The following is a 25,958-nucleotide window of genomic DNA, read 5'->3' on the forward strand; positions in this document are numbered from 1 at the left end:
GACTTGTCTGCTGACGTTACATAGTTTGTGTTTCCTGTTGGCCATCTGACAGCACCTCTATTGAAAAGCGCAGAACTGCTGGGCCCGTGTGTACACAGTCTCCTCAACCACACACACATTTGCACACAGCTACAGTTTAGCTGATCAAACAGGACGCTGTTTACGTGTTTACTGGCAGAGGTTGGAGTATGAACATGATTATGAGCATGCACTTTCCCAAATATCCGATCTGATATCAAACTTGTGGTGTGGATGTACGGCGACGGAGCTGCCGGTCAGATGTGTTGAGTCAGGCAGCAGATTAAAGCACTGAAGCAAACAGAGGGAGGGAGGTGCCATGCAGATGATGGGAGCATCATCATGATGCTTTAGGTTTTAATTTGGATTTAAAGAATTGGGCATCAATCATGCAGGAAGTGATACAAGAACACATTTTCTCTTATTTTTGTTCGTATCCACAATTTCACCAATGTTTTCTTGTTTTTGCTCTCTTGGGTAAGAGAAAATAGAAAGATAAGAAAAAACATCTTATTTTCACAGTACACATAAAACATATAATAATTAATATCATTCATCAATCAAATTTAGATTATCATAAGTTTTAGAGTAATTATAATAATTAATACATTTGTGTCTAACGAAATACTATTGGTCTATTTATCCCAATTAATACCATAAAAACCCTTGGATGGTATTACGTGCGTTCAGCTTCTGAATGGCGTACATACTGCTCTTAGATGCTTTTTGATTTTCCTGTAGGGTACTGACGCTCTGAAAAATCAGGTTTATTAACACCACCTCAATTTCACTAAGCTGCTGAAGTACGTTTTTATTTTTTACTGATGTTGTTTTGATGGCATCTCTCCAGTTCTTGGGCATGGGTCAGAGAATTTGCAGACACAGTTGGCACCATCATGATGCTCCAGAGCTGCTTTTTTAATCCACTGAAATCGGATTTGTCTCTTGTGATAACAAACAATTTTAATACCTAAACAAAACAACCATTCAACCAAAACCACCTTTTAAATCAAGCAGAATCAGAACTGTTAGTTCAGGTGTAGTTAGTTTAGTTAAATGTTAGCTTTAATTTTATTATTGTTTGACATAAAAAGTACTACGACAAATACAGTGCTACATATGATACCTTGTGTCAGGGGTGAGGTTGTAAAAGAAAGACTCATTTTATCCATAATTTTATCATTCCTAGAAATAAATCAGAAAACTGTGGATAAGTGTTTAATTTCACGACTCACTATGTTAGTTCAGCAGCGAGATGCATGAAGATGATGGCTTTGGGAGAATTCACGGTTGAAAGTAAAATTGTTTTAAAATGGAGTTTAATGTTTGTCGTCTAAAACATAAACAAACCATGTTTTGTTCATTTTTGGTAGCTAGGCAGCAAGCTAGCATTCTAATACATCTACGCTAACGTTAGTTAAATTTAACGTTTGTTAACTTCTCAAATATTCTTCTATCTCAAATGAAAAGTTGAATAAAAAAAACAATTAAACACCCGTTTAATTCAATATGCTTGTTATTATTACAAAACAGCCTAACGTTAACTTGTTTTGGTAAGACAAGTAGCTTATGCTAGCTAATGTTAGCTGACTTAACATTTCCGTTGACTTGTTCTCTACTTGTGATTCTGTTTCGCTACTATTACTGTAGCTATAGTATTTACCATTATACTGTAGCTGTAATGTTAAATACTTGTTTTGTTTGTTTACTAGTAACGCCACAAGGCTATGAGTAATGAGCTAGCACCTACTTACCTTAGCTTCTAGTGTTAGTTAGTTAGCTAGTAGATAGCTAGTCTGTATTTAGCTAGCTAACTAACTTTTAATCTTTAAAATCGAATCAAACTAAATTAAATCTGCAATTAATACTGAATTTATCTATTAGTCATGTGACTAACACTAACACTTTTGATGATTTATTAATTATTTATGTATGTTTTCAAATATTTTTACTCTTCTATGATAGTAAACTGAGCATGTGTTGGACTGTTACTCGCATGCAATAAGGCCATTGAAGACATAAACTTGACACAATTTGTTGATATGTTATAGACCAAACAATTAGTCAAGAAATTAATAATAAGACACATATTTATGATATACATCAGTTGCTGCCCTGAAGGAAATTAGCTGCTCCAAGAAGATGTGTTATGTCATCTGAAAGGCTTATTTTTTACCCTTGTTTATTTGGATGTGACATCCATCAACCACTTATTTATAAGTTTCTGATAAAGAATAGTAAAGCTCTGCACAGTGCTGGTATAGATTGATGGTGTATGCTCTTCATTATGTTCTTCTGCGGAGCTTAAATTCCTCTGTTATCGCCCAGAGCTCGGTCTGGCCAGGCACCACACCTCCTTATCTTCTTATCATGACATTTATGTTTTCGGGCTCAAACTATGAAATCAGTTGGCCTTGATTTCACATTTAAGACAGCCTTGCTTCTCTTGTGTTCCGGCTTTGTGTGGCTGTAATAATAGATTTTACTGGGAGAGACAAAAGCCTGATTCATACTAGATGTGGAGGTTTTGCAGTAATCTGATGTCTGAAAACAACGGCAGTTTATTTTCATTCCCTGTGTAAAAATCCTCAGATGGTGAGTCATACAGCGAAGGCAAATGGTCAGGAAGACTGCGGTTAAGTGTCTGCTGGGTAGCAGTGGGAGCAGAGTCATGCAGATACGGATAGATTATCTGTATAGATAGACTTCTTTAGATCTATTACTCTGAACAGATGAATAATGTGGGCCGCAGGCTCCGGACTACCAACTTGGGCAAGTTTAGAGCTTATTTAATGCAACATTTAACGAAGATAAAATTAAGTGGGTGTGGAAAGAAATGTTGCAGGGTGTGAGACCAAAAAGTAAAGATTGTCAGTTATTCATCCTAGAAACTTTGGGTGTCTCACATACTTGTTGAAAATGTTTGAAAAGCAAATGATGAAAAATGATTTTAAAAGACTTTGTTTATGGTGTTATGTTGGTGGTTGGACTGTCTGGCATATCAAGCATTCGTGCATACATGAAATTTAATCACATAATCTACAGATGTTGGTGGTTTTTCTCAAAAATGACAGCCCCCCATAACATTTATTAACTTTTGTTAGTTTTCATTGGTCCATATCGGAGCACAGAGAAAACCTGAAGGTTACTTACTGTAAAGCTCCAGCAAGGGAGAAGTCGATGCCAAGTCAAATGTCAATGAATAGGTCCATTGAGTGTGCAAAGATAAATAAAAGCCCCATTTTCAGCAGTTAAGTGTAATTTTTCAGTAGATCAAGACCAGTAGCTGCCCAGACGGGCCGATCTCTGTGACTTAGACGGTAACTCACGCAGCCGACCTGGTTGTAAACTTTGTGCTTGTTGATATAACCGAAATACAGAAATTGGGAGGTCAGACTGTGTGTCCACATTTTGTACAAGGTTACTGTGTACGTCTCTCCGTTCCCTCACTACATCCTGACCTGAAAATGTTCAAAGAAATGTAAGACAGGAAGGAGCTTATCACATATTTTGTGCATACATGAGGAAAACCTGAAAAACTGTGGGTTGTAAATGTTATGTGAAATATTATTTGAGCTGGTTTTACTGCTCAGGTTGTTAAAAAGCTCAACTGTGCTTCATGCATAGGCTTCAGTGAGTGTTTGCTACAGTGTGGTTCATTTAAGCGTTAACTGATGTTCAGTCAGCAGGTTGCGTGAGCTGTTTAACTGGTAAAAGCCCCCGATCAGGGCAGATGGTCAGTCCGACTCTGGGAAAGGAGGTGCGTTACGGATCAATACATCAATTAATGCTTTTTGGAAGTCATGTTTGCACTTAAGTGTTTAAACTTTCATCAAGAGCTCAAAAGACTTCCTTCATGTGTCCCGACGGGGTGTGTGTATATATATATATATATATGTGTGTGTGTGTGTGTGTGTGTGTGTGTGTGTGTAGGGGGAGTGTTCGGGAAAGGGTGAGTGTAATGTGTAGAGTTACATAATCCAGTGTCATGTGTAGTGACACATCGTAAATACTGAAAGCTTGGGCTGCAACTAAAGATTATTTTCATTAGAGATTAATCTGCAGATTATTTTCTTGGTTAATCGAACAATCTCCTTCATATGACACACTCTTAACCTCAAAGATATTTAGTTTGCAATTTAAAAAAGCTGTGAAAATTGGCAAATCCTCCCATTTGACAAGCATGAACCAGATAATGTTTTGCTTCAACAATTATCAAAATAGTTGCTAATTAATTATTTGGTAAATTAAGTAATTGTTACAGCTTAAAAGGAAAGAAAATGCGTTAAATTATATATATTTTTAAAAGGTCTAAACAACTAAAAGTCTACATGGAACAAGTTTGTTTCAGTTTCTTTATTTAACTTGAAATTAATAACTGACATGAATTAATTTAGATGAAAGTGAACAGAAATTACCGGGAAAAGTTTAAATGAATCGACATTAAATATAAAAATCGATCAAAAAAACTAAAACTAAACACTGAATTATTTTCAGACACTGATCGTGACATTTCACACTCTTCAAACTCCATGTGGACGTGTTTCATTTAAGCCTTTAGCAGCTAAAGGTTGTTCCCCAAAACTCCAACATGTGTTCTGAGGACATCTGCTGGGTGGTGCCACTCTGTGACAAAAACTGTCAGTGATTTTGTTTTTGCAGATTTTGTAAAAACAGTCCATGAAACACTGAGATTCTTATGATATATATATAAAGCTGTACTTTGTGCTGTACAGCAGAGAGGCAGCGCTGACCGCAGAGCTGCTCAGTCAAGGTAATTGTCCCTCTAAGACCCGAGAACTATCAGGGGATTATTGTACTTCAAAAACAAACGTCACTGAATGACTGAAGGTAATGAGGCTAGTGAGAGTAAAGTGTAGTTAGAGGAATGTTCTGTCTTTTTATGACTATGAGAAGCTTTTCTACACCGGGAGCATTTTAATAAGTTTCACCACACGTTTCTCTCGAACTGTGTTTAGTTGATCTCTATGACGACTCGTGATTAAACAGCTTGTAGCACACCACTGCCAGCTTCTGCACGTCATTTACAGTAAACATTATGTAATGCACACACATGGATTGTTTTTTATTATGATCAGAAGGTGGATTTGCTGTTCAATGTTTATTTGTGTCTTTGTTTCTGCAGCTTGCCTGTTCAGGTACAATGCCCTGTCCTTCGTCTACCTCATCTATCTCCTGCTTATCCCTCTCTTCGCAGAGCCCACAAGCACAACAATGCAAGGTAAGATCTAGCGTGTAACTCTTTAACGCTTCACACATTCAATAACTGAAGCTTTGTCCATCGCCAGCAGAGTTGTGACTGTTTCCCAAAAGCCTCCAGTTTGAATTGCGATATTGTTCTCTGTAATGTAAACCAGCCCTTCTCCGGGGGACTTGGATTTCCTTGTGACGAGGATGGATTTGGCACATAGTTTTAGCCCATGAAAGGTAATATCGGTTAGTGTGGGCATGAGTCCATCTGTAATAATAAAAATGATCCACGACCAGAACAGATCGATAGGAAGACGTGATCCATCAGGGTCAGATCTATCCTCCACTTGATGAAAATTAACATTTTAGGCTTCGGTTTGGTTTATTTGCACAGATAATGTCCAAATAGATGTTAAAAAAAACTGAACGCACAAGCGGTGGACAGAGAAACCCAGAAGAACTTGTAGGAGGAAAAAAAAGAGAGTCTGTTTTTGATAATGGCTAACAACTTTTATTGTTGAAGGGGGATATAAAAGGTGCTCCTAAACCTCCACTGATTCCTTAGATGGCTTTAATTACGTAATACCATGATGTGCATGCATTTGACTAGTGTTATTAGTTCATTCAGCCAATGTGAAGCTTGGTATTTGGTATTTTGGTTTAGAAAAGATATCAGTAAATGAACGCCATCCTTAAAGCTGATGAAGTTGCTTCCTACGACGCAGCGACCACTCATCCTCTAAAGACATATCCAGTAAATCACAGTGGACCTCTGAGGCTAAGGTTTATGAGACCGAGGTGACCGTTCTCCTTAAGGGTGATGGATGTGGTATTGTGGTCGCCAACTTTAGCCGCACCTTTATGCAATACCCTCACCGCAAAACACTACACATAATGTGGGTTTCCTTAGGAGACCACATGCAGTGTTTAATAATACATAAACCTATATTGGCGGATGGAACAACATCCAGTCCGTCTCCAGCTGAAATAACAATCAGGAAGTAAGGGAGACGGACGAGGAGGCCCAGAAAGTGGACCACTTACTCTCTCATTAATAGTTAAATAGAGAAGTCTTCTAGTAAAAGTCAAGCGTTCATGTGTCTGAATGCTGTTGACTCCAAACGTGGGTCCAAACATGGCAGTAACAGTGTCTCTGGTCTAATCTAAAACATGAAGCCACCGTGTCCTGTCCCTCTAATTAGGATTACATCTATTATAAACACTTCAACACCAACAAAGCATGACAAATCAAACAAATCGAAGCTTCAAAAATAATGTTTTCTTTGGGTTATACGACTTTATATTTCACAGTGTATTTAGAATTTACAGTACACACCCCACTTATTCTCCCCCAGGTTTTACTGCTTAGGTAGATTTTATTTATCTATCTTTATCATCGTACAAACAACATATGCAGTATGGCACAAAACAAAGGCCCCTCCAGCAGGAATGATGTGGAAAAAGGAAGAAATTAGTGATAAAGTAAAAATAAAAGTATTTATTACAGTTTATTAGGACAAACAAAATGGTTTAAATAAAACTAATAATATAATAATAATTATTACGTTTGCTATTATTCACTAAGCTTCTGTTGTCGTTACAATAAACACTTTCTAGCAACAGTAAAGTTATATCCGTTCTCAAAACTGTAAGAATATGTTTGAGCTGTCTTTCGGACGGCTACTGGTGATGTCATTTACATAACGGGTCCCAATTAGATGTTTTCATTTAGTAGTTTATTTGTCTTATTTCAACATAACCTATAATATGACGTAACAGCAAGGTGTTGCATTTTGAACAGGAGGTTAAGAGACTCGTGTGTGTGTGTGTGTGTGTGTGTGTGTGTGTGTGTGTGTGTGTGTGTGTGTGTGTGTGTGTGTGTGTGTGTGTGTGTGTGTGTGTGTGTGTGTGTGTGTGTGTGTGTGTGTGTGTGTGTGTGTGTGTGTGTGTGTGTGTGTGTGTGTGTGTGTGAACAGCTGAAAGGAAGCCGTTCACGGCCGATCTCTTGGGGTTGTCGTAATTCCTTTTGATACACAGTAATTCACTAAAGTTTGCATTTAGAGTTGAAAATGCATTTAGCAAGTCGGGGTTTCCCCCAAACGCATGTTTCCTGGCAGAACAGGTGGCACAAGTTTCTAAATGAAATCGGCAGAAATTGAAGCAACCCCTGTATGCTAATTATTAAAATACTTCTCTTGGCTGTATGCAGTGTTGGGAAGGTCACTTTAGAAATGTGCTTAAAGTAATGTAATGTTTTGAATTACTTCATCAAAGTAATGTAACTTATCACATTTGATTACCTTTCAACACTGATTGCTTCTTTAGATTTTCAAAATAAAAGAGCCAATCCACAAAAAGCTTTAAAATGTTTAAAGCAGGTGCGATTTAAACGGTGATCTAAGGATACATTAAAGTAGAAAACACTGTCACAACTCACAGCAGAACAATATCTTAAGTGCGTAATCTTTAACTCATCCACTGTCGTTTGTTTTTTAATAAAATAAACATAACATCTCATTGAAGCTGTTTTTGTTCAGCAGGCTGTGCTTTGAACTGAAGTTGACAGATTATACTTCTAACCAGAGTGTGTGTGTGTGTGTGTGTGTCTGTGTGTGTGTGTGTGTGTGTGTGATGTAGAGAGATCACGAACAGAAGCACAAAAGAAGTGAATAACACAGATAATATTAGTTATTCTTCGAGTGTAACACCTGCCAAAGCATCACCTGCTGGCTGAAAGAGCCGCAGAACGAGGAAGTTTCAGCGAGCAGCGTCGTAGTAACAGGATTACTTTCGACTGATTATGAAATGATTTGGAAACTATAATCATTTCAGGTACATATTTGTCAGATTCTTCTTCTTTATTGTAGTTTACAGAACCAGAAACAACAGCTGGTTGTGGTTAAGGAGGATTTATTTCTTCTGTTTACCTTCAGACTGTATACATCTGGGATGAAAAGTATTTTAAAAGTAATTGCTACACTTTAATTCAGCTATGATCAAACTCTAGATCAGATAATGAGAATCTGTAGAGCGACAGTTATCTCCTCCCTCCTGCCATTTAAATCGTTCATTAAATGAATGTATGAAACCCGTCCAGAATACACACTGACAGTACAAACATAGTGTGTGAGTGTGTGTGTGTGTGTGTGTGTGTGTGTGTGTGTGTGTGTGTGTGTGTGTGTGTGTGTGTGTGTGTGTGTGTGTGTGTGTGTGTGTGTGTGTGTGTGACGAGACAAACAATATCTTAAGCAACTTGTTGTGGTTGTTTTATGATTTACTCTCTAATGTCGTAATTGCAGTTTTTGGCTCCACATCCCCTTGAAGGCATTTAACGCTCAGTGGAAGTGAACAAACTCTAAACTGTTGCTCTCATATGGGCAGCAGGCGTTTTAAGAGCCTTTACAGTAGGTGCTATATGCCTTGTTGAAGAGGCACCAATATGACAACTTCCCTTTGGGGAGTCTTTTAGTACTGTTGCAAGAACGCGTATAAATATTTGATGTTATGGATGATTTATCAGGTTTATGTTTGAGCTAGTAGACTTCTAACAGTCTGGCTTTAACACATCTCCTGTGTTTTATCAATCTTTATTATACATCTTTACAGACCTGAGATAATTTTCTACTTTGTATTGTCTGACAGGCAAGAAGTGCCACGAACTTAGATAAATAAAAGTAGTAATGCTACAGTGTAGAAATACTCTATTACAAGTAAAAGACCTGCATTCAAAAAGTACTCACTATGCACAATGGCTCATTACAGAATAACATCACTGGATTGTAATTATTGATGCATTAGCTTCACTAATGTTGCAGCTGTTAAAGATGCAACTAATTAAAATAAATGTAGTGGACTTAAGCACAATACTTGATTAAATGTACTTCATTACATCAACTTACTGAAGGCCGGGTCTTCATCGGTCCTCTAAACCCAGGTCTTAATCATGTCCGATGGACACCATGTTCGGATCTGATTGTGCAACTGTTAAAACTGAACAATGGCCTCTGTTTAGGAAGCCTTTAAAAGAACTCTTGGGAGGGCGCTTTGAGACAAATAGGAACAAAAAGTGTGACTGAGCCAAAGCGGGTGTGTTGTCCAGAGCCTTCGGACGCAGAAGCTCGCTAACAGTCCTCATACCTCCGTATTTACGAGCTTTCTTCCCCCTCTTTGTGAAAGCACAGGGAGTTAACAATGGGGAAATTAGCACAAATAGTTTTCACTTTAACATTTAATTTGCCTGCAATGGTCTGTTTGCACACATTTGATAAGGTTAGCCCTCGATGGCCAGAGGCTAAGCGGTAACGCTTCACCTTAGACAGGATATTGTGCAACACACTATAGTAAAACTGTTCCCCGCGAGGATGCTGTAAAACTAATGAGATGGAGATGTTGCCCCGAGGAACCAGTGGAACCAAACTGTGCGGATATGTGGCACAATTTAATCTTAAGGTTTACACAGAGCGTTACTGTCATTGCATCAAAGAAGAAAAGTCCCGTCAAGCTCGTCTTTCCGTGAGGATGAACGTTTTTATTTACGCAAACGAGAGGGGGGGTCTGAGAAATCCTACTGTAGGGAATTATCACCATAACAACTCCTGAAATTATCCCAAATACCTGTAGGAGCACTATTAAACAGCCATGTGTTGAGCAGCTGTGGCAGCTCCTCACACGGCTCTCATCCTTCCCTCCCAGGATCGTTCGTGTACACTGACAGCTGTAGTCTTAACTTGTATTAAAGACAGACACCTACGTACAGTATATGTTGCTCTTATCATCGTACAGCCAAGTCATTTCCTGCAAACACGAGCCGTCACCAAAGCCAAGAAACCAAAGAATATACAAGTTTTGCTCCTTCGACGACGAATTAGAGAGATTTTGAGGTTTTGTGCTCCAGCAGAATGTTTATTTGACTTTTGAACAGAAACGAGCTTTGGTTGTGCTGCCAGCTCTTAACTAGGATATGTATTATGATCCACAGAAAACCCCCCTTGGATGCTCTCCCAGTCACCTCCACCTTTTTAGAAAATAAATAATAATTTACTCAAAACAACTCCAGACTTCCCAGCTGATCCCGAACGGCACTATGAATACCAGGCGCAACTCAAAGAATATTACAATTACAGTCTGTGTCTACAAAAACAAATAACTAGCAAAGAGACCTTTTCTGTGTTGCAGCGCATGAACGGCAGAAATAACATGTGGAAATCCTTAAAGTCCTTAGTGGTGTTGGTGGTGGTGAACTCACTGTAGCTGCTCTCCTCCTCCAGGCCACACAGGGCGGCTGCTGCAGTCCCTCTGCTTCACCAGTATGTCTTTCCTGCTGGTCCACATCATCTATCAAATTACCATCAACAGCCTCCTGGCGGGGAAGTCCCTCTCGCCTGACTTCAACTGTGAGTACAGTACACTGCAGCCTTTATGTCTAATGATGTTTGTTGTGTATGATTTCAAAGCGTCTCGCATGTCAAGAATCCATGAAGAAGGTGCAGAATGGACACTTTTATGTTTTCAACAGACCAATAAAGTCACAATCAACCCCTTAAAACAAGACGTTTGACATTAAACGGTGACAGTTGTCTCCTAAAAAGATGTTTATATAAAACTGAATGGTTTTGCTAAATATGTTTATATGGAGGACACGCAATCTTTGCCTTGATTATATTCTCTGTCCAGTCCAGTGTGAGATTCATACAACGGGTGGGGGGGTGGGATCGATTTGTTGGTGCACCGAGACTTCACAGTATATGACAATATTACAATCAGATCTCCCTCTTCAGCTGGATTTATCGTGCAGGATGAAGTAGATATCGAGGGGTGTTTTGGTTGCCAGGCTGGCCGCACGTGCATGTGAGTGCATGTGAGTCCCTCCCTTTGAAACAGTTGGCCCTCCCCACGTCTATAAAGAGACTGACTGACCTCCCACACAGCTTTGTAGAAGCAAGATGGCAGAGTGCAGTTCGAAGCGTCAAACTTTAGCTACCTAAAGCATATTTGTATTGATGTTTTAGGTCATTTGCGTTAGCAACATAGCTAGCAAGCTAATACTTACGTTACATGGACTTAGGTCACTTAGAAATGTGATTTTGCAACTTTGCAGATAAATTCATAAAAGCTCTTTTCTCATTATATCAAGAAAAAATGTAGTCCATGGGGGGTGGGGGGGGGGGGCATTACATTGTATGTCTTAACTAGTAGGAGACACCCCCTCCATCTCTGATAAGTCACTCTGAGATCTCTACTTGTTGGGCCACATGTTCATGACAGACTGTGTGTACAGGTGTGTCCCATCCATCACACAGCCTGTTTGTGCTTGAACTCTGACCTGAGCTATTGATGCAGTGTCACAGAGTTGTATATCTCCAGAGAAGATGGAAAGTTTCCATCCAACAACTAAGTGAAGACAAGGTAAAATAGGGTCTCTCATTACAATCCACAATTCCATGAAATATTCTCACTCTTATTGCTTTTTGTCACATTGTGGAGATTTATGAATCTGACACATTCCTCAATGTAATTAGCTTCCTTAACATATGGCCACGTAGAAAAAAGAGATTCTGGCTGCCAGTAAAGCAAACACTGCGAGCCACTGACGCAGTGTTGGGAAGGTGTTACGAGTGAAGCCTTGAGCTTCTCGTGAAACTCTGTATCAAACTGTAACATTTGAATGTGTGTAGACGGGACAGACCCTGACCTTGTGTTGTAATGACTTGTTCTTTCTGATGGAGGTAACTCGCTTTCCACCGTCCGTCGATGTCCAGCCAACTTTGCTCAGAAGGCAGAACGAACCTTATCGCCTCAGGCAGAAACGCACAGCGCCGTTCAGAGAGGGTAGACTAAATATTCACCCAAGCACGTCTTTATTAGTGAAAGGCTTCGGTGTTAGTCTCCTCACACCAGGGTGTGAGGAGACTAACATTTATATCTGCTGTATCTATCTATATCTGTCTGTCTCTCTGTCTGTCTGTCTCTCTGTCTGTCTGTCTGTCTGTCTGTCTGTCTGTCTGTCTGTCTATGTATCTATCTATATCTGTCTGTCTGTCTGTCTGTCTGTCTGTCTGTCTGTCTGTCTGTCTGTCTATGTATCTATCTATATCTGTCTGTCTGTCTGTCTGTCTGTCTGTCTGTCTGTCTATGTATCTATCTATATCTGTCTGTCTGTCTGTCTGTCTCTCTGTCTGTCTGTCTGTCTGTCTGTCTGTCTGTCTGTCTGTCTTTCTATGTGTCTGTCTGTCTGTCTGTCTGTCTGTCTGTCTGTCTGTCTGTCTGTCTGTCTGTCTATGTATCTATCTGTCTGTCTCTCTGTCAGTCTGTCTGTCTCTCTGTCTGTCTCTCTGTCTGTCTGTCTGTCTGTCTCTCTGTCTGTCTGTCTGTCTGTCTGTCTCTCTGTCAGTCTGTCTGTCTCTCTGTCTGTCTCTCTGTCTGTCTGTCTGTCTGTCTCTCTGTCTCTCTGTCTGTCTGTCTGTCTGTCTCTCTGTCTGTCTGTCTGTCTGTCTGTCTGTCTGTCTGTCTGTCTGTCTCTCTGTCTGTCTGTCTGTCTGTCTCTCTGTCTCTCTGTCTGTCTCTCTGTCTGTCTGTCTGTCTGTCTGTCTGTCTGTCTGTCTGTCTGTCTGTCTATCTGCCTTTCTATGTGTCTGTCTGTCTGTCTGTCTGTCTGTCTGTTTAAATAATAGTTACTTGCATTAACAGGATTGTAAATTGTGAAATAAATTAATGTATTTTGTGAATCTTTGCAGCATAATTTGTACTTTGCAAAGCTTAAATTTCAATTGATTGATTTGTTGGTTCTCTGATTTGTTATGTATCGATCAGGAAACACAGAATCCAATGGATAACTGCAGTACGGTTAAAAAGAGAACAAATGTGGTACAAACATCAACATGGACTCAAAGGAGGAACTCATTAGAGTCAAAGGTCAAGATCACTGTGACCTCACAAATTACGTTTTTTGAATTCATACGCTAATTATGACAATTTCACAAACACGTGTGTAATAAGATAAAATGATGAAGTGATGACATTTTGGACAGACGTGGATGTAAACTGGTTAGTGGAAGCATACAACGACAAAGCAGTAATTCATGTTTAAGACTAAGATTAAATAAATCTAGACTGTGCAATTAAATCCCATATTATCAGTAACAGACCACATTAATGACTTACAATAATAATAAATGATCAGCTCTCCGGTTTCGGACAATTAGATGTTGTTCCACGAGTGTAAAACACTAGTTTTGAATGAACGCACCGTTTTCCTTGTGTCATAAAAAACGCAGAGTATGGGCTTTTGTTATAAATTAAAATAGTCGTGGTTTTGTTTCAGGCTATGTATCATGAAGCTCCTTTTGGCCCTTGAATGAAAAGCATCCCGAGTGATTATCTGCAACATTTACCTGAATAAGCACTTAAAGTGAACAGCTGGTGGATCCTGGCTGTCATTTGACAATTAATGAGGCAACGAGTGGAGCAATATAACATCACGCCATCACAATAAAAAACTTTATATGGAGCTAAAGAACGTCATTAAAAGAAAACATCTCAAAATGTAAAAGTAACATTTGTACAGCACATCACTGACTCCACCACCGTGATGATTTGTATACATGATTTCAACTTCCTGAAGTTAATGTCATCCTATTCCTAGTTTTATTTTTGGGCTGCCTATGAAGCAGGAAGTCCAACATTAATCTTTGTCCTCTTTGATCTGTCGCCTATATTCTGGCCTTATCTCAGATTTCTATGTCTGGCGTTTAGCCCCTCGACACCCTTTTCCTTTCTGCAGCCAAGTGTAAATAAACAGTCCTCCTTCGCGGCAAGGCGGTTATCCTCCTTCCAGATAGCTTCATATAATTTCCTCTATTCTCCGTAGCCAAATACACCATTAGAGCAGTAAACTGAGTTGAGTATGAATGAGTAAACCTTTCCAGAAAAGCTAACACCTCCAGCTGTTAGAGCGGGTCAGTGACTGGTCGCCAGATGAGCTGGAGCCGTCATTCCTGTGTGCTGACTCGACGTGATGAGCATTTGTATCGACCGCCAAAGAGCACCGGATAAGAAATACTTTCCTGTGATTGTCTAAACTTCTTTTGCAGTCATTGTCCGAAGTGGAAACCACTACCCAAGTGGAGATACAGAAGGTTGAAACAAACCCTAAAAGAAAGTATAATTTGGCTTTTATTTGATGTCGGTTAATCAAATAACCGGTTAAATGTCTGTTTGGTCCCCAGTTCCTCGGGGATAATCTCCATTAAGTCCCATTGTTGACCTTAACCGCCCTCTGTTTCCACACATATCCTGCCCACCATTCCCCAAATGTGAGACATTTACAGAATTCTCCCCGCGCGTAGCGATTGTCCGGTTACAGTCACGATGTGCTGAAATGTTAACGCTGCATATCGCCAGTCTCTGCGGAAAAGGGCAACTGGCATTAGGCCCCAGAGATATAAGAGAGAGTGCAAAGAAATGCTGCGCTGAGAGGTTAACGGCCCAGCAAGTACAAAGGGTGTTTTATGATGTTCACATAAAGTCTGAGGACAGGTATTTCTGGTGCTCAGCTGGGGTGTAAAGCGGCCTCGCCTCGATGGGCAGAAAGTCTCGCACTCTTTTCCAGAAGTCTCCACGCTGAGTTCAGACTGTATTACGCAATATTCCTCTCCTATGGATCACACTGGCCTGACTTAACCTCCGGCATTCCTCGCTTATGTTATCGGTTTCCTCGTACGCCTGTATGAACATCTACATTTAAATACTCTATGACCTCTATCAACCTTATCTGCTCCCAAGAACACAGCATGTTCATCTTCATCACATACATTTTATTTAAATTGTGTGTCTATGTCTAAGAGATATGATGAGACGCAGCATTCTGTGAATGATCTGTGACGTTAGACAGAAATGCTTTAGGCTTTACAGAGTTTTGTCTGTCCTCCACCACCGAGCGAGTAGATGCATGGAGGTGGACAGAGGAGGACTGTGGGGGGGAGAGTTTGATGTCAGAGGTTATGTCAGGGGTTAGCCACGTGGCCTCCTCCCATCACACATGTTTAGGTCATTTGTACATTTCAAATCTTTGGTGCCCACTGACCTCCTCCCTCTTCTCCTCTACGTTCACCCCCACAACACAACGTATAACATCTGTGATAGTGATGCAGCTACTTTATTTGCTGAGGAGTAATAAAGACACACCAGGGTTTGCGCTGACAGTCCATTACCGTTTATTCACCTTGAGTGGAATTCAGAGTTTCCTGTTTCTGACAAAGTGCCGACAGTGTGACTCACTGCTTTACTGGATGCTTGGTGTGTGTCATTTAGGAGAAAACATTGTTTCTTTCATTTCTAGAATTACTGCAAAAACCCAATTTAAGCTTAACAACCTCCTGAACGTACTCTGCACACAGGTGACACAGCAGATAAGGTGATTCTGACAAAGCACTTACTGAAGTGCGTTTTAACGTCCTCACAGAAACGTCCACTCCGCAGCAGTTCAGCACCCAATTAGCCGCTTAATACGCCGACAAAACAGCCGGATACATCCATATGTCATTGAGTTTAGAGCCTCCAGTCACACACTACTGTTATGTTTTCTCTGGCAGTAGAACAAAGCACAGGCAACCTTCGGCTGTTCTTCTCAGCGTGCCGGTTGAATACCTGGAAGTCTATCTTTGAGCGCTGGAGTGACGTTCAGGAACACTTCAACCACTACAGTGGAAACAAAGCTCGCATGAAATGTGTTTTATTTTCTGCGTGAGCACAGAAGGAGATTTTCTTTCTCCTGAAAATGAAATATTAGCTGAAATGGGTGGAAATATTCTGACTCTTACAAAGGATTTAAAGCAGGTGTTTTAAGGATTTATTGGTTTTGTCAGAGGATAAACAGCTGCTGTTCCAGACTAGATCTGCAATGTTTCATTTATAATAGTGAATAATAAATGGCTGTATGAATACTTGAATCAGTAATGACAATCAATGTTGTATAACAGCTGCTTGACCACCTGTAACACAGTCGTTTGCTTTAAATGATTATGATAAAAGTGCATTTGTTTTGTGTATTCACTAACTGACAGGTTCCACGTGGGAGAAATCCATAAGACAAATTGGATTTGAGAGGTAAGATAATCATTTATTCAATTAACATGTACACCTCAAATAATGATACTGCTTCAAATATCCCACATGCTTCTCCTCCACTGCAGAAGGTTGCATCATCTCTGCAAAGTGTCCTAAATATAGCAACCCCCCCCCCACAATAACATTAAACACCACTTTTTGCATTTAGCCGCACTGGCTCGTCACCTGACCAGGTTTATAAACGCTCCTAACCTGTCCCCGTGTGGATTCTTGATGAACGCTAAACCCAGTTACGTCTGACAGAGTTGACAGACCTATTTTTCAAAGCTTTCGCTGCCGTGTCTGCCGCCTCCTCACACCCCCATGATCGTGTTAGATGTGGTTTCCTAAGTACGGGAATGTCCAAACTCAGCCACATCCTTTTTCCAGTACTCAAAAGCCCTCGATGGATAGTATACTGTAAGTGGCGGAAGTAGAGCCATAAACATTATATCCCGCCAGCATTTACCTGTTTGTGTTGAGGATCATATACAATATTTACAGCTGCGTCGTCGGATACTTTCTCCCCTCCCTGTATGGTGGGAAATGCAGAGTTGAATGTCAGCTGTCTTTTCCTTCAGTTTCCTCAAGCTTGACCTTTTCAAATCTTTTAATAAACACCAAATATTTACAGGGTTTAGAACATATTTCCTGGTCTTCCTGTTTCTAGTTTTTACCCTGCAAGCCTGAGGCGGCGAGGACAGGTCTCAGCTCTGCTAATGTTATTGTGATTTTTCTCACAAGCGGGGGTATGAGTCATTAAAGTTACTGACTCAACTTTGTCTGGCTCTGACGGTTTCCATCTCTTTCATCCACGTGAGGATGCACACAGCTTCACAACAATAAAGCACATGGAAACAGACGTCCTTGGTTTAGATTAAACTCCCCAACAGCCCAACTATTCATTCAGTGCGTTTTCCATCTTGTTTATTAGCTCCCGGTTTACAACTTGTTAACTTTTACAAGCTTGATATCCATTCAAGAGCAGAATGAGATTGGTTCTGTCTTGAAATGACCAGTTGCATTATAACTCGGTCCAAACATTTGGTCAGCTTGTTCGCCGCAGAAACACCAGTGTGTGTTGTTTATTATAAACAGTTTAATTACACTTTGGAGCTCAGCAGGAAAACGTAGAGAAAACCCTTTTGGTGGTCAAACACAGGATGCAAGAGTGATTGTTGTAAAACTGAAATAGAAATTGGTTTGGACGATTAAAGTGAGTTTTAAAGGTTTTGAAACCTGGTAGCCATTTCAAGGACATTTTTTATTTGCTTTAATTCTACATGCAATCATGACACCTCGTAAAACTTGTCTTCGGGCAGCATGAATACATCTCACTGGATCATTTGAAGCCTGACGTTTCTGTAGCTGTCGTGGCAACAGCTGGTACTGTTTAGCTTCCTGTTTGAATCACCGCTTTGGTATTTAGTTAGAGGTGAGCAGACGTGTAACGAATGCTACGAACGCTTTGTTTGCTCACGGCGATACGACCGCAAGACATCAAACAATGTCACATTTTATTCAGTGAATGAAAAGCACACAGTGTGTGGACCAGACCTGGGGTACATATTATTTATTTATGAATGATAATCTGTTATTATGTTACTATTCAGATAGTGTCAGGTAGGATGTCATCACACTGTAAGTAACACATTACATCTGGACAATCTAAAGTAGTTTGAATGCAGGAGGAAAAAGAGAGCTTATTGTTCACACCACCTTGTTATGAACAAAGGATGCAAGGGAGTCAACATGTTTCTTTTTTACCCGTCACACTTTCTCACAGCCTTTTTTGTTTGAATGGAATTTCACCCACTTGTTAACGGCATTATGTTTAAAACAGGCAAGCCTGATTTAATTAAAGTGGGTGGTGCTCCATATAAAAGCTGAAGAATTCAACAGATGTTTAAAAAAAAAAAAGAAAAGAAACTGTTGAGTAATGGAAGAAAATCCAGATTCCCATGCGTTCATGTGAACAGGTAGTGTTTCCTAAAAGAATATACGTTCTCATGAGTTCCAGTCTGCACGAATACAGATTGTTGGGGAAATAACGCTCAGAGACAACATCCCAGGCCACGTTCAAACACACGACAGCACAAATATTTGCGTTCCTTGTCCAAGTGAACTAAACAAGCAGAACCCAAGTCCCAACATTTCTTAGAAAAACTGTCTCACATTAGAATTATATTGGGTTTCATCCTTACTTTGAGGAAACGATCGTCTGCTTTCTGCCAGTGATGGATCCTCTGTATTCTCGTTGTCCCCAGTGTGATCGGTGCAGATGCGGGGAACGGCATCCGAGTGTTCATCCCTGACATCGGCATGTTCGTGGCCGGCTTGGCTATCTGGCTGCTGTGTCGCAGTCTGGTCCAGAAGAGGCCGCCTGAGGACATGGCCCAGTACAACACTGACTTCGAAGCAGAGGAACAAGTGGGTTTTATTTATAGAGTGTCCTGAAAAAAGTGTCTGACTTTTTACCTCTATCTGAATTAAGTGATTTATTTATTATTAATTAATCATCTTTTATTTTTCACAATTAATTGTTTAGTGTTTTCTTTTGTCAAGGACCCACATCCGTTAGATCAACCTCATCACACCACAGACGCCGCCGCTTGCCGTGTATTATGCCGGCAGTGGATTAACTAATTAAATTATAGCCTACTTTGCAATCAGATTTAGCAATAAGGAAATACTTTTATCCCGAAATCACCATATTATTATGGCAATCAGCGGAAAAAGGTGTGTGTGTGTGTGTGTGTGTGTGTGTGTGTGTGTGTGTGTGTGTGTGTGTGTGTGTGTGTGTGTCATTCTCTGTTGAGGTTTCAAAATAAAGGGAGGGAGTTCCTTGAAAAAATTAATTAAAAATAGTTTCCACATTCTTTCTCGTAAATGTACCACTTTAATCTCAGAGAATACGTTTTTTTTAATCTCAGTAATGTTTTGTTTTTTCCTTAGAATATTACTGCCCTCTCCCAACTCTGTTCCCAATTTTTTACCTGCTTTAGCCCTAATATGCCGTCACACATAACTGATACATAACCCTCCCTGAAGTGGCCCGTTGAGTGGCCCGTTGAGTGGCCCGTTGAGTGGCCCGTTGAGTGGCCCGTTGAGTGGCCCGTTGAGCGGACGGTTGAGTGGCCCGTTGAGCGGACATCTCTTCTCCTGCTCTGTACAAAACGTCCACACTGAGCTTCATTAGCAGCAGTTTAAATAGAGATTTCCCTGTGAGTGTTGATAACTGCGTTGGAATACAGCCGCCATCCTCTGGCAAGTCCTCCGCTCTCTTTACGACTCAGTGCTAATTAAATCCACATTCACTTTCACTTCGACTGCGCTGCTCACGCTGGCACAGATGGCACCGCTCCCCATTATTGAGGAACACCAGGAAACCGTCTATCGAGCCTGCGATGTGTTCGGGCTTTTATTTCCGTCAGTGAGCCATCTGAGGTGAAATTGTTGTTTAATTCAAAGCAGGCTGTGTGCCACCTGCTACTTTCTTTGTCTAGTGCCTTATGTGTTCTATATAAACCGCATTGAATGGCTCATTTGTTATTATGCCTCTACTTTATTGAGACTGTAGGAAAAGAGCGACACATAGTTGGTGAGATACAGGAGCCAAGGAAGAAGTGACTGGATTATATCTCATGCCAACATGTGTTTCCAGAGGAAAATGATCTGCCACAGGTTGCTAATAATGTCTCAAGCAGCCAAACGGACCACACATACGTTTAAATATGCTAAACTGGAGTATGCACAGGGATTGTTATGCTAGTGCTACCTGTAGGAAACAGTTTTTCAGCACCATGGAGAGCTCTGACCTCCAAACAGTCATCATTCAATACTGAAATGTAACGAACGTGTCGCCATAATCCATCCCCACAAAAGGAAGAAGAGGAGAAGCTGAGCCTGGACGACAACATCCTGCTCGAGGAGGACTTTGAAGCGGGGTACGAGGCCGAGGAAGAGGAGGAGGAGCTGGACGAGGAGGAAGAGGAGGAGGAGGAGGAGGAGGAGGAAGCAAAGGAGAGCACTAAGATGAAGATCCTGCGGCTCGTGGCGGAGGTCGCGTCCAAAGTGAAGGAGATTATCGGGAACTTGATCACGACTGCGGGGAAGGTGGTGGTCACCATCTTGTTGGGCATAGCAGGTGAGCAGCTGGACATTGAATCTGCGTCCTGATCTCGCAGCATTAATGTCTCGTCTTATTCACAGAGTCTGCTTCTTCTTTGTCGTGTGCGTTGGATTTGCAGACTGAAGTCATTGTGGAGAAATACAAATGTTTCCCACAAGCTGAACAGCTGTTGTGTTCAACACAAGGTGTTCTTAAAAACACAACCTTGCAGAAACAATAATGATAATTACTTTGACAAAACATTAAACAGTGCTTCCCAAACCTTTTGTCTTAAAACAAGGCGATGACCCAACATCACACGTTCCACACGTCTCCATGTTATAATATGTCCAGAAAGTGATTTTATTTAAAAGACTGGGTTTATTTGAATACTGTTTAGAGGCTTGAGGATGTAAAATATCCACTAATCCACTAGGTTTGAGGTTTGTCACATTTAAAGTTAAAGGAAATGTAAGGAATAAATTCAGTTGACATTTCTAAAATTGAACGATTTACCTCCAACAACCACCGAAGTGCAAAAGCTGATGATTTATAATCATCCTGATCAGTGTTCTGCTTTTGTATTCTCTGTTTGTGTGTTTGCAGGTATGATGCTGCCCTCGTTGACCTCGGCTGTCTACTTCTTCATCTTCCTGTTCCTGTGCACCTGGTGGTCTCTCTGCCGGACCTTCGACACGCTCATCTTCAGCTGCATGTGCGTCCTGATGGCCATCTTTAGCGCCGGACACCTCATTGTCCTCTACCTCTACCAGTTCCAGTTCTTCCAGGAGTCCATCCCAGCGGACAATGTTACCATGTAAGTTTTAAATCTGTCATTTTGTGCCAGATTGAAGGTTGAAACATGGGACTGGATCAGTTTGATCTCTGTTTATTAAGATGCAATAGATCTGGATTCTTTTCCTAATTTAAACTAGTCTGCTGATCTGTCCACAGAAAGAGATGATTCAGAGAACAAAATACAAACTGTATAAACAGCAGTGAGCGATGGCTCAATCTAGAGAAAGTTGGACTCGGCATTAGATCGCCTATCTCTTTGATAAATAGTTGAGATGGTATTTTTCTAGTTAAACAGCACACGCCCACACTAATGTGAAAGCAACATGACGTGATGACAGCGCTCGGCTGCGAAAGCTCCTTAGACTCGGCGATATTTATTACGCCCAGGCCAAGTTTGTTTAAACGTTAATAAATATTTACTATTGTTACAAACAAGAAGGCAAAGGAAAAGACAAACCCAGCTGGAAGGGAGATATATCAAACTCCTACTCACAGCACATCAATATCAGAAGCGGAGCTTTTAGGCTCTTCACTACAACCAGTGTTGTTTTATTATGCATGAGATGGAGACAATGAGCTGTCTGTGGCTGCAGCGGTGAAACCTTCTGGTTGGAGGGAAGCCACGTCGTTGCACATCTCGCCAACATACGCCGGTCACAGTTGAAATGAATACAAAGTCTGTAGCAGAAAGAACCTCGAGTCACTAAGATCACTGCGTTTCACTGACAACCTGGAATGCAAAGAATGCTGTTTATTTACTAATTACTAAGAAATACACGTCCAGGCTGCCACCCAAGATGTTTGACAAGAAGGTGTTTTTCTTAAAGGAGGAACATTTAGCTTTTAGATGCTTCAGAGTTCGAATCATTTCAAATCATAAATTCCTTATTAATACGGATGAATGTATTTTTGTGTAACTTTTATTTGACCCTGAAAGTCTCACTGAGACAATATGGTGCCAAATTGAATCCTAAAAGTTAAGCAGATAACATTCCTCAGTAACTTTAGACAACATTAATATTTAATCTCCATTTGGTTTTGAATCTGCATCAAAATACACACATTTTAAAAATGTAAAACATGCCCATCTCACATTATTACTAAACTACAGTAACACTTATTTATTCAGTCAACTGTCAAATAGATCAATTATAAAACAAACTGCAAATACAGTGTGAAATTCATAACATGTATTTTAATATATCTCCATTATGAGTACAAACACAATGAATGCAAAGCATCCACTTCCAAACAAAGATCCTCCTGACCAGCAGCACTGTGTCTGTCTGTATCTGTGTCTGTGTCTGTCTGTATCTGTGTCTGTATCTGTGTCTGTATCTGTGTCTGTGTCTGTGTCTGTGTCTGTGTCTGTGTCTGTGTCTGTGTCTGTGTCTGTGTCTGTATCTGTGTCTGTATCTGTGTCTGTATCTGTGTCTGTGTCTGTATCTGTGTCTGTATCTGTATCTGTGTCTGTGTCTGTCTGTGTCTGCGTCTGTGTCTGGGTCTGGGTCTGTGTCTGTATATGTGTCTGTGTCTGTATCTGTGTCTGTGTCTGTATATGTGTCTGTATTGTCTGTATCTGTCTGTATCTGTGTCTGTGTCTGTTATGTGTCTGTATGTGTCTGTATGTGTCTGTGTCTGGTCTGTGTCTGTGTCTGTGTCTGTGTCTGTATCTGTATATGTATCTGTGTCTGTATCTGTGTCTGTATCTGTGTCTGTGTCTGTATCTGTGTCTGTGTCTGTATCTGTATCTGTATCTGTGTCTGTATCTGTGTCTGTGTCTGTATATGTGTCTGTGTCTATGTCTGTGTCTGTGTCTGTGTCTGTGTCTGTGTCTGTGGGGCAAATTCACACAGAATGGATTCAGCTGCTGATAACATCGTGCATCATTGGCAGCCGCTCTCTGCCCCGTCTCACGGTTAGATTACACTCGTGGCGTTCTGCTGCGTGCAATTTTCCCTTTTTTTGCGGAGCGTGACGATGCCTTCGCCCGGCTACAATCACTGCCGCCATGATGTGTGACACAAAGCACTTCATTTACCACCATCTCTCCGAAGGCGGCGATCATTTCCCTGTAACTGCGTGTGGCTGTTAGCGCTGATCTTTGTGAATTGGACGGTTTTTGCATAGAAATTGGCACATTTTGCACCAAATGTCTGAATATTACCGAATTATAATATGTGCAAATAGCACAGGAGCGCCCAGACCGAGGGGTGCGTTTCTTTTTTTGCACGGGTTCAAAGGCCGCAAAGAGCCGCGCAATCCTTTTGAGAACTCGCACCTCAGTGTAGCCGTTATCTCCGTGCCCTTGGTGTTGCAGGATCTTATCGATCTCACAGCTTCTCATTTGAAAGCTGTGCTGCTGCGTGACAGCACCGAGGCTATTTACAGCTATGTATAGCTGGAGCTGCCTTGGAAAAACCTTGTGCCCTCCCCATCCCTCTCCTGGTTCAGATGGCAGATAAGGCGTGATTACAGACAGTGCTGCACTGACGGACTTCTTGTTAGAAAACTCATTAGAATGAATGGTCCCCTCTCACACCATCTGCACAGTCATTAATAGTCTGTTTAAACTGTGCATGTAGGAGTATACAGTATACAGTAGGAGTCTCAATCAGTGGTTTCACCTGAGGGCTCAAACCATTCAAATTATTTAAAAAAAGCTTTACACAGAAAATCTTATCTGCTTTTTTCCTCATGAAACACTGGATACTTTTACCTCTTCAGGCCTAGTCAAATAGTGTTTACCTCTTTGGGCCTATAACATGCTTAAAGTTAGGAAATACTAGATACTTTGATCTATTTGGTCTAAAAAGTAAAATACTAGAAAGTCCCAAACTCCTCCGAAGGCCTCTAAAAACTAAAAACTGCTGCTGATAATCAATCAACACACTGAGGCCAAGTGTGTGCTGAGGGTCAGAGATGGACTTTGCTTCATGTTAAAGGGTCACAAGGTCAAAGGTTGGGATCCATTCATCCAACTTAGTAACATAAATATTACCAAAAAAGCAAGATTATCCCCAAAGCTTCAATACAAACTTTTATATTTGCTTAATTTAGTTTCCAGCAGGTAATATGGGAGAGTGGGTGTCATTTTATGTTTTTGCATAGCTCTTCATTTGTGTATTTAAAGTCCTAACTTTAGGTGTTTTTACCACAACTCTGATCCCTCTTTGAAAGCTCATTACATACACAAGCCAACTATTTCATCATCTGCCGTCTCCTCATGTGTTCATGTTGACTTTCCACAGCGCTGAGGTATTTCTGTCTGCCACTGCGTGAAAGCTGAGGCCCAACATGATGATAAAAGTAACACGCTCTCCTCTGATCCTGCCCGTTTCCTCTCCGCACACTCTCAGGCAGTCTGAGGGAAACTTTTACGTTGCACCCATTGGACAAAAGGCCACCTTAGTGCCTGCCCTAATTGTGCTTGTTGACAGTAACTCGGCCTTGCTGTCGGTCTTGTGTTGAGTGAGACTGTTGAGAGGCCTGGCTTCCACTCCACTTCCTGCCTCCCCTCTTTGCAATGTAAGTCGCCAATCATGTGACCAGCGGGCTTTCCCCCCCGGCTGCAACAAGAAACCGCTCAGGAAGTGTGATGGGGTCACTCCTCCACATGGCACAGATAGACTCAGGAGGCATCTAAATCTGCGTTTGTCCCCGGAATACGTCAGTGCTTTTCCTGTTGAGTAGAAGATCTTTGTTTTGCTCAGAGGAAGAGGAGTGAATCATACGGCATCCTTTGTGGCACAAACAGATTTTTAGCCTCTGAGCTTTATGCAGATTCTAAGGTTGGAGCATGGAAGGAAATGTTTCTCACAGGAATGTTAATGTACGGTCATAGGGATAGTTTGAAGATGAAAGTGGGGTTGTATGAGTAACTCATCCACAGTCAGTGTGTTACTACAGTAGACGCCGGCCGGCACGCCCCCAGTTTGGAGAAACAGACAGGAGTGACGGCACAGAAGCAAGACAATGAACTGCAGCGACAAAACATACTACAGCCACCTAAAATAATCATGTTTACACTATATTTGGAATGTTTTCATCCCTTTACCTTGACCTCAGACAGCCCTTTCCTGCGGGGAACTGAAGCTGTTATCTATGCTCTCTTCAAAACCACCAGACTCCTTTGACAAAAACTATAATTTTATCTCGCAGAACAATGAAGTCGGTCTACTGCTGCCTCAATCGGTTTGTTGGTTTGAGTTATTGTGTAAGTTTGGTGTTTTTAAAGGGGTAGTTCGGATTCATCAAAGTCACGCGAACACAAAACAAACTAAATCGAGGCAGTGGGAGACCAGCAACGTGGCTCCGTGTTCTGTGAGGTAAAATGACTGTTTTTGTCAATGGAGTCTGGTGGCTTTGAAGAGCGCAGAGATGGATTTAACGGCTTCACTCCCCCGTCTGAAGTACGTCATATAACTTCACAAACCATACCTTGACCGTCTGAAGATGTTTTTGTGAGGACGAGTCAACTTTGGTTTTAACATTGTTTTTCTTGATGGAACTTTCTGAAGCCTTTCTACACGTACAGCATGACTCTGCACTTCTTACAATCTTTTGTAACGTTTGCGTCAGCTCATCAGTCCTGGCTTTGTTTCTGGAATCGATCATTTTGTTTTAAAGATGGAGAACCCAAGGCCTCCGACACTGAACTGAATGTAATCAATTGAACAATACACTTATCTCAATGAGAACAGTCCGACCCACTGAT

General features: G+C 41.0%; 1 protein-coding gene across 1 annotated transcript in view; it reads left to right on the top strand.

Moving 5' to 3' along the window:
• The window catches only part of piezo2b (piezo-type mechanosensitive ion channel component 2b), a 71,478-nt gene that overhangs the window by 2,721 nt on the left and 42,799 nt on the right, over positions 1-25,958 (top strand). The window contains 6 exon segments of the mRNA XM_029453227.1: positions 5,165-5,260; positions 10,497-10,622; positions 16,290-16,332; positions 18,600-18,762; positions 20,218-20,479; positions 21,050-21,260. Of these exon segments, the coding sequence (XP_029309087.1) occupies positions 5,165-5,260; positions 10,497-10,622; positions 16,290-16,332; positions 18,600-18,762; positions 20,218-20,479; positions 21,050-21,260 (901 nt within the window).

This window comes from Cottoperca gobio, chromosome 17 (genome assembly GCF_900634415.1).
Source record: "Cottoperca gobio chromosome 17, fCotGob3.1, whole genome shotgun sequence".
NCBI classification, from domain to species: Eukaryota; Metazoa; Chordata; class Actinopteri; order Perciformes; family Bovichtidae; genus Cottoperca; species Cottoperca gobio.